At 44.2% G+C, this 13,246-nt stretch overlaps 2 protein-coding genes across 2 annotated transcripts; both read right to left on the bottom strand.

Moving 5' to 3' along the window:
* Positions 1 to 3,429: 3,429 nt before the first annotated feature.
* On the bottom strand, positions 3,430 to 4,788 carry LOC311107995 (thiosulfate:glutathione sulfurtransferase-like). The gene is made up of 4 exons (XM_084150627.1): positions 4,682 to 4,788; positions 4,111 to 4,239; positions 3,726 to 3,888; positions 3,430 to 3,628 (listed from the first exon to the last, which is right to left on the bottom strand). The coding sequence occupies exons 1-4, from the start codon at positions 4,692 to 4,694 to the stop codon at positions 3,505 to 3,507; spliced, it is 429 nt and encodes a 142-aa protein (XP_084006753.1). The 5' UTR covers positions 4,695 to 4,788; the 3' UTR covers positions 3,430 to 3,504.
* Positions 4,789 to 6,851: 2,063 nt separating this feature from the next.
* LOC311107739 (leucine-rich repeat neuronal protein 4-like) lies at positions 6,852 to 11,132 on the bottom strand. The gene is made up of 2 exons (XM_084150258.1): positions 10,902 to 11,132; positions 6,852 to 8,045 (listed from the first exon to the last, which is right to left on the bottom strand). Exon 2 carries the CDS (start codon positions 8,041 to 8,043, stop codon positions 7,240 to 7,242), a length of 804 nt encoding a protein of 267 aa, XP_084006384.1. The 5' UTR covers positions 8,044 to 8,045; positions 10,902 to 11,132; the 3' UTR covers positions 6,852 to 7,239.
* Positions 11,133 to 13,246: the final 2,114 nt, after the last annotated feature.

Genomic DNA, 13,246 nt, shown 5'->3' with positions numbered 1-13,246 from the left:
TTACCAATTGTTTTCTTGGTGACTATGGTCCCAGCTGCCTTGAGATCATTGACAAGATCCTCCCGTGTAGTTCTGGGCTGATTCCTCACCGTTCTCATGATCATTGCAACTCCACAAGGTGAGATCTTGCATGGAGCCCCATGCCGAGGGAGATTGACAGTTATTTTGTGTTTCTTCCATTTGCGAATAATCGCACCAACTGTTGTCACCTTCTCACCAAGCTGCTTGGCGATGGTCTTGTAGCCCATTCCAGCCTTGTGTAGGTCTACAATCTTGTCCCTGACATTCTTGGAGAGCTCTTTGGTCTTGGCCATGGTGGAGAGTTTGGAATCTGATTGATTGATTGCTTCTGTGGACAGGTGTCTTTTATACAGGTAACAAGTTGAGATTATGAGCACTCCCTTTAAGAGTGTGCTCCTAATCTCAGCTCGTTACCTGTATAAAAGACACCTGGGAGCCAGAAATCTTTCTGATTGAGAGGGGGTCAAATACTTATTTCCCTCATTAAAATGCAAATCAATTTATAACATTTTTGACATGCGTTTTTCTGGATTTTGTTGTTGTTATTCTGTCTCACTGTTCAAATAAACCTACCATTAAAATTATAGACTGATCATTTCTTTGTCAGAGGGCAAATGTACAAAATCAGCAGGGGATCAAATACTTTTTTCCCTCACTGTATTTATCCTCCTCATATTCAGACATCCATGGACTATGTGTGCTTTTGCTTCTGGTAAATATGAAGATGCAAACCAGTTTTAATGACATTTAACAAGAGGAAAATATGTTTTTCATGTCAAACAGAGTGAGATTTGATCCATCCTGTGAGTGATAATGATGTTAGTAGAGAACAACACTGAACTGGAGAGGTATTACATTTACATTTAAGTCATTTAGCAGACGCTCTTATCCAGAGCGACTTACAAATTGGTGCATTCAACTTAAGATAGCCAGTGGGACAACCACCCCTTTTTTTTATTTTATTTTTTTATGGGGGGGGTAGGGGGGGTAGAAGGATTACTGTTATACTATTCCAGGTATTCCTTAAAGAGGTAGGGTTTCAAGTGTCTCCGGAAGGTGGTCAGTGACTCCACTGTCCTGGCGTCGTGGGGGAGCTTGTTCCACCATTGGGGTACCAGACCAGCGAATAGCTTTGACTGGGCTGAGTGGGAACTGTGCTTCCGTAAAGGTAGGGGGGCTAGCAGGCCAGAGGTGGATGAACATAGTGCCCTCGTTTGGGTGTAGGGTCTGATCAGAGCCTTAAGGTAAGGAGGTGCCGTTCCCCTCACAGCTCCGTAGGCAAGCACCATAGTTTTGTAGTAGATGCGAGCTTCAACTGGAAGCCAGTGTAGTGTGCGGAGGAGCGGGGTGACATGAGAGAACTTGGGAAGGTTGAACACCAGACGGGCTGCAGCGTTCTGGCTAAGTTGTAGGGGTTTAATGGCACAGGCAGGGAACCCAGCCAACAGCGAGTTGTAGTAATCCAGACGGGAGATGACAAGTGCCTGGATTAGGACCTGTGCCGCTTTTTGTGTAAGGTAGGGTCGTACTCTGCGAATGTTGTAGAGCATGAACCTGCAGGATCGGGTCACCGCTTTGATGTTAGCGGAGAACGACAAGGTGTTGTCCAGGGTCACGCCAAGGTTCTTTGCACTCTGGGAGGAGGACACAATGGAGTTGTCAACCGTGATGGCGAGATCATGGAGCGGGCAGTCCTTCCCCGGGAGGAAGAGCAGCGCCGTCTTGCCGAGGTTCAGCTTGAGGTGGTGATCCGACATCCACACTGATATGTCTGCCAGACATGCAGAGATGCGATTCGCCACCTGGTTATCAGAAGGGGGAAAGGAGAAAATTAATTGTGTGTCGTCTGCGTAGCAATGATAGGAGAGACCATGTGAGGATATGACAGAGCCAAGTGACTTGGTGTATAGAGAGAATAGGAGAGGGCCTAGAACTGAGCCCTGGGGGACACCAGTGGTGAGAGCATGTGGTGCGGAGACGGATTCTCGCCACGCCACCTGGTAGGAGCGACCTGTCAGGTAGGACGCAATCCAAGAGTGAGCAGCGCCCGAGATGCCCAACTCGGAGAGGGTGGAGAGGAGGATCTGATGGTTCACAGTATCAAAGGCTGCAGATAGGTCTAGAAGGATAAGAGCAGAGGAGAGAGAGTTAGCTTTAGCAGTGCGGAGAGCCTCCGTGACACAGAGAAGAGCAGTCTCAGTTGAATGACCAGTCTTGAAACCTGACTGGTTTGGATCAAGAAAGTCATTCTGAGAGAGATAGCAGGAGAGTTGGCTAGAGACGGCACGCTCAAGAGTTTTGGAGAGAAAAGAAAGAAGGAATACTGGTCTGTAGTTTTTGACATTGACAGTTACAGCTTGATGTCATGTTGGGTCCTCCATGCCTTCTTCTAGTAGTATTCATACCTCTGACAGCTGTATGTCTGCCACACTGCAAAAGAAAGGACTATGTGTCACACAGAGAGCATACTACTGCTTAAACGTAGTGAAATTTTTTAAATACAACATGCAAACACAACTAACCACACAGTATTACATAGGCATTACTGCGTTATTATTGGATAGCAACTTTACCACGAGAGCAGTCGGCTTTGGGGACATAGTAGTAGTAGTAGTGATGTCCAGACGTTGTTGTGTCACATCCGTAAACAACTTGGAGATAAAAATGTAAAATCAAAATTAAATGAAAATGTATTTTTTCAATTTCTCTTACATTTTAAAATGTTTTTTTTTTTTTTTTTTATCAAAATCTGGAGAGTGATGAAAGCGGGCGTTTATATTGGATATACTGTACTTCTTATTCTAAGCACATATGCTAACATGTGTGTAAATCAAAACCAAACCTCCATCACTGTATATAAGATAAGTATGAGGAACTTGCTGTGTGTGTTTCTGAGGCTATTCCTCTAGCTACAAAATCGACTGTACGTTAATCAACATCATCCTGACATTAATATTTTTCAATTGCCAAGCCAATAGATACAACAATCACAAAATTCCACTATGTTAACCAATCAGTCTCAGACCAAGATCTTTTACGGTGCCCCTTTACACTAAATTAGTGGCGAGGTTAAAGGAGAAGACCCACTCAGGGATTTGATAAAAAAGGCATTTAACCATCAAGCAAAAACACACATACACTACATGTCTGATAACATGTCTGATAACGGACTCATTTCAGGCAAAGCCAGGGTTTCCCTCTATGTCTATGGGATGTTCCCTAATGTGCAACGGTGCAACTTCAGTGGTACTGTGCATGAGGAGGTGATGAGGGAAAGGGGATCAGTTTCGGGGAAAGTCTTACTGAAGGCAATAAGCAGTGCAAGGCTACAGCCATGATAGAAGTAGAAGATGGGAAAAGTGGAGCGCTATGGGGAAACGTGGTCAAAAACACAAAACAACTCATTGTACAATCTTATTCTCTATCTTTATTTTAAAACATACATAACACATGTGCAATAACAAATAAAAGTAGCGAAATGTTTCAGCAGAATGTGAGCATCATTTGTGCGTTTTTATGCCCTGCTTTCACAATGCAGGCTAATCGTGCGCCCCATTTCCCCTCTTTCTCAGACCACTCCTTGTATCCTCCGGCATAGTTGACGTCCCTGAAATGAGAGAAGGAAGATGTCATCATTTACAAAAAGTTCCCAAGGCATCAAACACAGTATACAGAGCAGTATTTTTCAAAATGTACACTCATACTTTTGGAATCCCAGGCCTCGTGCCTTGTCTGTGGCCACGCCTCCTCGCCGGCCCATCTGACAGTGAAACACCAGCTCAGGGGTGTCCAAGGGGGGCTTGGGCACCCCGTATTTGGCCTGGAACTCAGTAGGGTCCAGCGCTAGGGCACTCTCCACTGTATCAACTGGGAGAGGAGACACAGGAAGTTTACAATACGGCACAATTTACAATGTAATAAATATACCAAAATAGCTGGCTCAGTGACAACAACAATAAATCAATCCTGCTTTGCACATTTTTGGCTGAATTGGGGTTGATTATGTTTCCAAAGGTTTGGACTCCGGACAGCAAATTCCAATTGGACCTGAGAATATAATTTAACTCTAGGACTCCCGCTGAAGCTCACCTGGAATATGTATGGATCCTGGAATGTGTCCTCGGTCTACCTCCTCTTTGGTCCGTACATCAACCACCAGAAGACCCTTGTTGCTCTTGTCCAGAAGGGCCTTGAGGTCAGAGTAGGAGATATCCTTATCTGTGGCGAGGTCAATTTGCTACAGGTAACACCATGATGACAAGGCTTTGTTTAGCCTAGTGCAAAATTAACATATATGATTTACAACTAACTTCATGCTGCTTCCTGGCACTGACCATAACCTTTCTTTGAGGAAATGAACGTGTAAGAAAATAACATTTATTCTACTACTGAGACAGACAGTGAGATTGCAGTTGGCCAAATAAATGGCAGTAGAAAAGATCTGAGTCATTGTATAATAACACACGACCAGACACTTTCAAACCACATATTGCCTATCAAATCAAACTGGTGTTACACTGACAAAATCAATGATTGACATTTGATACAACGTATTGTCGTATTATGGATCACTGAGACAGATGATCAGTAACGATCTAGCGGCGCCGCGAACTGCACGAAGAAGGTACATTTAGAATACAGTCGTAGTATACGCACTTACCTGAGTTTGCCATCTTGTTTATAGGTGTCCATTTGAATGGAATCTTCTCACGTAGTACAGTATTTCCTCATTCGTTCCATGTTGATTGTTTGAGCGGTAACTTCTTCTTCTTCTTCAATGAGGTTTAATGGCGGTTGGCATCCAATTTGTTGCATTACCGCCACCTACTAGACTGGAATACAACTCCCTTATCTTTTCTTGAAAAATAAAATAAAACAAAGCAAAAAAATATCCTACCAGCTAACACTACACTCACTACTTCAAAACTACTACTACTAATTAACTTCACCCTTCTCCACTACTTAAATATACTCACTCCTACCTCATGCCCTCAACCTAAAATGATGGGACATCACCACTTAACACTCCCTGTAACTCTTCTGCTGTCAAGTCTCGCACAACCAAATATCTCTCGGCAGCTGCCACCACAACCTCAATTTTCTTCGATTTGCATTCCATCCCTGCAGTACAATTAATAACCATTGCTATAAACGCTAAAAACCCAATCTTACTGAAACATATATCACTTGCTTGCCTATCCCACTGTACTGGTATATATCTCCTACTCTCACCACTCCCCCCCTGACCCATCTTCCTCTACTTTCTTCACTGCCTCCGCATATGACAACTTCTTCTCTACTCTTACCCTGGAAACCTCAACCTGCTTCTCTCGCACTGGACATGTCTGATCCCCAGGTCCATGGCCACCCCTACAAGTAGCACATACCACCACTTTCCCCACTGCTTCACCCTCCTTATTATTATTATTAATTTTTTTGTCATTTAGCAGACGCTCTTATCCAGAGCGACTTACAGTTAGTGAGTGCATACATTATTTTTATTTTTTTCATACTGGTCCCCCGTGGGAAACAAACCCACAACGCTGGCATTGCAAACACCATGCTCTACCAACTGAGCTACACGGGGCTATAGGTCTCATGGGACTTAGTCTCATGCCCTTCTGCACACTTCTCACACCTTGGAATCTCCCTCCTACATACTGCTGCCACATGCCCATAAGTTTGACACCTGTAACATCGTAATGTACTCGGCACATGAGCTCGCACAGGATAACTTATATATCCTAACTTCACTTTATCCGGAAAAGACTCAACTTCAAAACTCAAAAGAACAGACAATGACTCTTCTGTTTCCCCACTCTCGACACCCTGTTTGCGTCGCACCAAACGACGAGCATCACACATACCGGGAATCTTCTCCTTCAGTTGATCCACTTTTACATTTACTGCTACCCCAGTAATCACTCCTCTCAATGGCGCCCTTTTCCATTTTCCATTTTAGTCATTTAGCAGACGCTAATATCCAGAGCGACTTACAGTTAGTGAGTGCATACATTTCTTTCCCCCATCTGTTTAACTCTGAGCGCCTTCTCCCTCTGCCCAACAAACACAAACAATTATCACTAGACCACTTCTGGTTACCCTCACCGATTCCACTTTACCCAACACTTTTTTCACCCATCTTGAAACCACAAATGGATCAACCAAAAGGCAAGGATCCACTTTTTCCACAAACTTCACTCCTATTGTCACAGACTCATCTTTATCCTGAACCACTGTGCAATCCTCAGGCTCCGAGTACTTAACCACACCTTCCACCTCCGATACATCACCCTCATTCACTTCCATTTCTCCTCTGGTCTTCAGCTCACTTTGCTTACATTTCCTACCACTCTTCTTTAACAAACCTTCCCTTTTTCCCGCCATTTGTAACTGACTCAAACTCACAATCTTCCTCCATCTCTCTCTTAGACCTCTGCCTCTCTTTTTCCCTCCATTCCTCCTCATTCATCCAAGTATACGTCTCCTTATGATAATACTGCATTTCTCCTGACCAATATCTATTTCTTGCCTTCTCAAAGGACTCCACTTTCCCCCTCCTTTCCCTTCCGGCGTTTACTCTATCCTCTGCCTCACAGTCCACAGTGACCTCTTCATTGCTCCCCCCGGTGTCTATTCTATCCTCTGGACTTGTGTTGACATCTTGGTCTGCGTCTTCCATCTTCAACGGCTCATCTTACTCAAGTTTCAAAATAAAAGTTGCATTACTGTAATAGGAACTTTTACTTCCAACAATATTAATGTAGTTTTATCAAAATATTATGTTCCTTCCATTAAAAACAATCACTCACACAAACTCAGCCAAAATTATGAAAACACTTTTATTAGAAAAACAATTGCTTTTGTTATTTATCATAAGTATTCAGTTACTTTTATTTATTCTACACATGAATCCGACTGCCATAACTCGGCCCTGTCATGATCCTATCGTACACAAGTTAATTTGCCAGCAAACAACCTGCAGTCTCTTTAGTCACAAAGCCTCTTAAGATTTTGTTAGGGTTATTTAGTCCACAAAAGTCCAAAGTTCTTGTTTAATTTCTATATTCATAAGTAGAGGATTCTGAACAACCTGAGCACTGTGCTGGTGAGTCACTGGTGAGTGAAGCGATTTTGGCTCTGTCCTGTCCCAGTTGCTTTACTCCTACATTCTCTCCAAGGGTCGTCTGTGCTACTGAGTCACTGTACCATCTGTAATCACAGCGTTCCCTCCGTGCTGTAGGAGGGGTTCCCCAGCCCCTCTGCTGAGTTTTCCCCTGTTTTACACATCTGTCGCCTCCAGAGGACCAGGGCGACCAGGGAGAGGAACAGGAGTAAACCCAGCCCCCCTACGATAACCCCCGCCCTTAGGGCCAGGTTGATGGCCTCAGGGGGGTCGTAGTGCAGGCAGGAGAGCTCCGAAGGGGCGCTGGTTCCCGCCCTGTTCACCGCCTCCACACACACCTTGACACCTGCCTCTAGTTCCCCCAGCACCCCGCTCCGAGAATCACCCCCGAACTGGAGAGGTGCTCCCTTTCGATCTTCGATCACGACCCGGTACCCAGATACCACAGAGGCTGGGGCGCACCACCGTACCTCTGCCCCCCCATCAGTGCCTGGCACTAGCTTCTGGAGGTGTGGAGCGTGAGGGGGCTCGTCTACCCCGCTTAGACCAGGGCAGAGGCATCCGGTCTGGGCAGAGAGCTGGGAGCAGGGGATCTGGTTGTCTTGGCAGGGGTGGTAGTCACAGGGCTTGGACTGCATCGGAATCAGAGTAGAAGCTGATGAGGCTTTGCTGTGGTTAGAAGGGAAATGGGAAGCATCCTCTTCAGTGTAGTCATCTTCATTGTAGTCGAAGCCCAAGCCGGTAACGTATTGGATCTTGGGGTATGTGACTGGCTGGGAGGTGGGGACGGCGTGTGTGAGGACGGGGTGGGTGTTGATGAGGCGGGTGGGAAGCAGGTCAGGGGTCAGTAGTAGTAGAAGGAGCAGAGCAGCCAAGTTCCAGCAGAATGACATCATCTCTGTGGGACAGAAATTGAAAGATTATAACCACAAGTAGGAATTAACTCCCACATTATTACCATATGAACCCATACAGGAGGAGGCACAGGATACAACAGACAGAAAGATACAGAGAGATAATGTACTGTAGGACAACCGGTTCACAGAGAGATAATGCACTGCAGGACAACCGGATCACAGAGAGATAATGTACTGTAGGACAACTGGTTCACAGAGAGATAATGTACTGTAGGATAACTGGATCACAGAGAGATAATGTACTGTAGGACAACTGGTTCACAGAGAGATAAATGTACTGTAGGACAACCGATTCACAGAGAGATAATGTATTGTAGGACAACGGTTCACAGAGAGATAATGTACTGCAGGAAAACTGGTTCACAGAGAGATAATGTACTGTAGGACAACCGGTTCACAGAGAGATCATGTACTGTAGGACAACCGGTTCACATAGAGATAATGTACTGTAGGACAATCGGTTCACAAAGAGATAATGTACTGTAGGACAACCGGTTCACAGAGAGATAATGCACTGCAGGACAACCAGATCACAGAGAGATAATGTACTGTAGGACAACTGGTTCACAGAGAGATAATGTACTGTAGGATAACTGGATCACAGAGAGATAATGTACTGTAGGACAACTGGTTCACAGAGAGATAAATGTACTGTAGGACAACCGATTCACAGAGAGATAATGTATTGTAGGACAACGGTTCACAGAGAGATAATGTACTGCATGAAAACTGGTTCACAGAGAGATAATGTACTGTAGGACAACCGGTTCACAGAGAGATCATGTACTGTAGGACAACCGGTTCACATAGAGATAATGTACTGTAGGACAATCAGTTCACAAAGAGATAATGTACTGTAGGACAACTGGTTCACAGAGTGATAATGTACTGGAAGACAACTGGTTCACAGAGAGATAATGTACTGTAGGACAACCGGTTCACAGAGAGATAATGTACTGTAGGACAACTGGTTCACAGAGCGATAATGTACTGTAGGACAACTGGTTCACAGAGAGATAATGTACTGTAGGACAACCGGTTCATAGAGAGATAATGTATTGTAGGACAACAGTTCACAGAGAGATAATGTACTGCAGGACAACTGGTTCACAGAGAGATAATGTACTGTAGGACAACCGGTTCACAGAGAGATAATGTACTGTAGGACAACGGTTCACAGAGAGATAATGTACTGTAGGACAACTGGTTCACAGAGAGATAATGTACTGCAGGACAACTGGTTCACAGAGAGATAATGTACTGTAGGACAACTGGTTCACAGAGAGATAATGTACTGTAGGACAACCGGTTCACAGAGAGATAATGTACTGTAGGACAACCGGTTCACAGAGAGATAATGTACTGTAGGACAACGGTTCACAGAGAGATAATGTACTGTAGGACAACTTGTTCACAGAGAGATCATGTACTGCAGGACAACTGGTTCACAGAGAGATAATGTACTGTAGGACAACTTGTTCACAGAGAGATCATGTACTGCAGGACAACTGGTTCACAGAGAGATAATGTACTGTAGGACAACTGGTTCACAGAGAGATAATGTACTGTAGGACAACCGGTTCACATAGAGATAATGTACTGTAGGACAACTGGTTCACAGAGAGATAATGTACTGTAGGACAACTGGTTTACAGAGAGATAATGTACTGTAGGACAACTGGTTTACAGAGAGATAATGTACTGTAGGACAACTGGTTCACAGAGAGATAATGTACTGCAGGACAACTGGTTCACAGAGAGATAATGTACTGTAGGACAACTGGTTCACAGAGAGATAATGTACTGCAGGACAACTGGTTCACAGAGAGATAATGTACTGCAGGACAACCGGTTCACAGAGAGATAATGTACTGTAGGACAACTGGTTCACAGAGAGATAATGTACTGCAGGACAACCGGTTTACAGAGAGATAATGTACTGCAGGACAACCGGTTCACAGAGAGATAATGTACTGCAGGACAACTGGTTCACAGAGAGATAATGTACTGCAGGACAACTGGTTCACAGAGAGATAATGTACTGCAGGACAACTGGTTCACAGAGAGATAAACTAATAAGGCTGATTTTCAAGGAGTTAAAAAAAAGAAAGAAAAGACAGAATGAACAGATGAATTAATTCTGCACAAAGGTGGACAACACTGCCCACCACATTTAGTCAATATTGTACATAGAGCAGAGGTAGATAACAGTGGAGGCTGCTGAGGGGAGGACGGCTCATAATAATGGCTTCAATGGAGCGAATGGAAGGGCATCAAACCATGTGTTTGATGTATTTGATACCATTCCACCTATTCCGCTCCAGCCATTACCACGAGCCCGTCCTCCCCAATTAAGGTGCCACCAACCTCCTGTGGTAGATAAGCATCCTGGGGTTATATAGGATGTACAAATGTATGTAGGTGAAGGGTCACTTGTTAGGGCTTTAATAATGAGCATGCATTGGCTCAGATGAGTAACCATTAAAATGACATAAAAACAAAGGGAGAGTGTAGTCTCCACCAGCTAGTACTCTCTTCTCAGTTGGTAGGGTGCCAGACAAATCTGTGGGAACCCAAGCTGAACTCTCAACACATGCTAGTCCTCCTTTTAGCTTCCACATACTTTCATCCATAGAATAACACAGCAACATTCTAAATTATTAAAGTTGTTGTATGGCTTTATCTGAGTTGATGTCGACTATGTTAATCAATCATTTCTCATATTTTTTTGTGGTTGTGAAACATTAGTACAGTCATGCTCTCAAACTTCTCACCATAGCAACCAAGTGAAAGAAAACTGAAACAAACCAATGCCAGTAGTTAATTTTTTACTATACCTGAATTGTAGAATAATAGGATATCTAATGTATTTTCTCGCTCTCCCTCTTCACTCTTCTTTGTTCTTCTCTTAACGCTCACATTCTCTCTCTCTCTCTCTCTCTCTCCCTCTCTCCACACCAGCCGTCTTCTTTTATTCTCACCAAACTTTCCCCTCCTTTTTAACACCCTCTCATTTGATCCCCTCTGTGCTTCCCCCCCCCACCCCCTCTCTCCGTCTCTCTCTCTCTCACTCCAGGTCTCCTTGGCTCTTTCAGGAAGGGGGGAGGGTGTACTGCTCGTATGTGTCCCTCCTTGCATACTAATTTACTCATCAGTAGCAGTAGGTTAGCTTGAGCTGGCTTGTTTGTGTGTGTCAGTGTGTTTTTGTATGAGGAGGTATATAGTATGTTGGCTGTTCATAACATAATTGTATGACAAAGTTACCATGTATTTTTGTGTGTAATGTATGTGTATAGAATATGAGTTTGGATCAGATCATTTTAAAGCATGTGACTCACATACTCACATTCCAGTATGTACAGGAGTGTGTCAGCGTGTGTGAGGGTGAATGCTTGAGTGTGTGTGTATGTGTGTGTGTGTGTGAGGGAGGGAGGGAGGGAGGGAGGGAGTGAATGTTTGAGCGTGCATGTTTATTGTCACAATCCCCGTGGTGTGCATTGTTGCAGACCTGAAGGAGAGGAGGACAGGGATTGGGCTCCAGTCCTTATAAGGAGAGCTGGCAAGGTGGACAAGCTGGGACATGATAGAAGTACCAGCATCTGACTGAGAGAGAAAGAGAGCGAACCAGGAAATCAGAATCAGAGTGGGAATCGCTTAGCTTCCTCTTTGTCCCATGCTACACCCCAAATACTACTGCTACCGAACACCTCACTGATGCCCCCATACCCTGAGTTGTTATCTACTACTACTACAATCCACAAATGACACCTCATCTTGACTATAATATATGGTCACCTAATACTACCCCCAACATGTTACCTTAAACAACAAAATATTATGAGTTGTAACTTTATTGGTGGGCTTTACGCATTGTGTGAATAATTTCTGTATGAAGAAATAGAATGTATGTATCATGGAGTGAGACTGTAGGTGTATACAGTCCCCTGTAGCTCAGTTGGTAGAGCATGGCGCTTGCAACGCCAGGGTTGTGGGTTCGATTCCCACGGGGGGCCAGTATGAAAAATGTATGCACTCACTAACTGTAAGTTGCTCTGGATAAGAGCGTCTGCTAAAATGTAAATGTATACAGTGCATTTGGAAAGTATTCAGACCCCTTGACTTTGTTACGTTACAGCCTTATTCTAAAATTGATTAAATTGTTCTTATTTTTTCATCAATCTACAAACAATACCACATAATGACAAAGCAAAAACAGGTTTTTAGAATGTTTTGCAAATTAAAAAAACTGAAATATCACATTTACATAAGTATTCAGACCCTTTACTCAGTACTTTGTTGAAGCACCTTTGGCAGCGATTACAGCCTCGTGTCTTCTTTGGTATGACGCTACAAGCTTGGCACACCTGTATTTTGGGAGTTTCTCACTTTATTTTCTGCAGATCCTCTCAAGCTCTGTCAGGTTGGATGGGGAGCGTCGCTGTACAGCTATTTTCAGGTCTCTCCAGAGATGTTCGATCGTGTTCATGTCCGGGCTCTGGCGGGGCCACTCAAGGACATTCAGAGACTTGTCCCAAATCCACTCCTGCGTTGTCTTGGCTGTGTGCTTAGGGTCGTTGTCCTGTTGGAGGTGAACCTTCACCCCAGTCTGAGGTCCTGAGCGCGCTGGAGCAGGTTTTTTATCAAGGATCTCTCTGTACTTTGCTCCGTTCATCTTTCCCTTGATCCTGACTAGTCTCCCAGTCCCTGCCGCTAAAAACATCCCCACAGCATGATGCTGCCACCACCATGCTTCACCGTAGGGATGGTGCCAGGTTTCCTGCAGACGTGACGCTTGGCATTCAGGCCAAAGAGTTCAATCTTGGTTTCATCAGTGTCACGCCCTGACCTTGAGAGCCCTGTTTTCTCTAGTTGGTTTGGTCAGGGTGTGAATTCTAGATTTTCTATTTCTATGTTGGCCGGGTATGGTTCCCAATCAGAGGCAGCTGTCGATCGTTGTCTCTGATTGGGGATCATACTTAGGCAGCCATTTTGCCTACCTTAGTTGTGGGATCTTGTTTCTGTTTTGGCTTGTGTTTATGTAGCCTGTTGAACTTCATGTTCGTTTGTATTTTGTTGTTTTGATTCTGTATTCAGTTAATAAAGGAATATGTACGCATACCACGCTGCACCTTGGTCTGATACATCTATCAACGAGCGTGACAATCAGACTAGAGAATCTTGT

This window comes from Coregonus lavaretus (genome assembly GCF_964263955.1).
Source record: "Coregonus lavaretus genome assembly, chromosome: 32".
NCBI classification, from domain to species: Eukaryota; Metazoa; Chordata; class Actinopteri; order Salmoniformes; family Salmonidae; genus Coregonus; species Coregonus lavaretus.
This window is presented reverse-complemented; position numbering and strand designations above follow the sequence as displayed.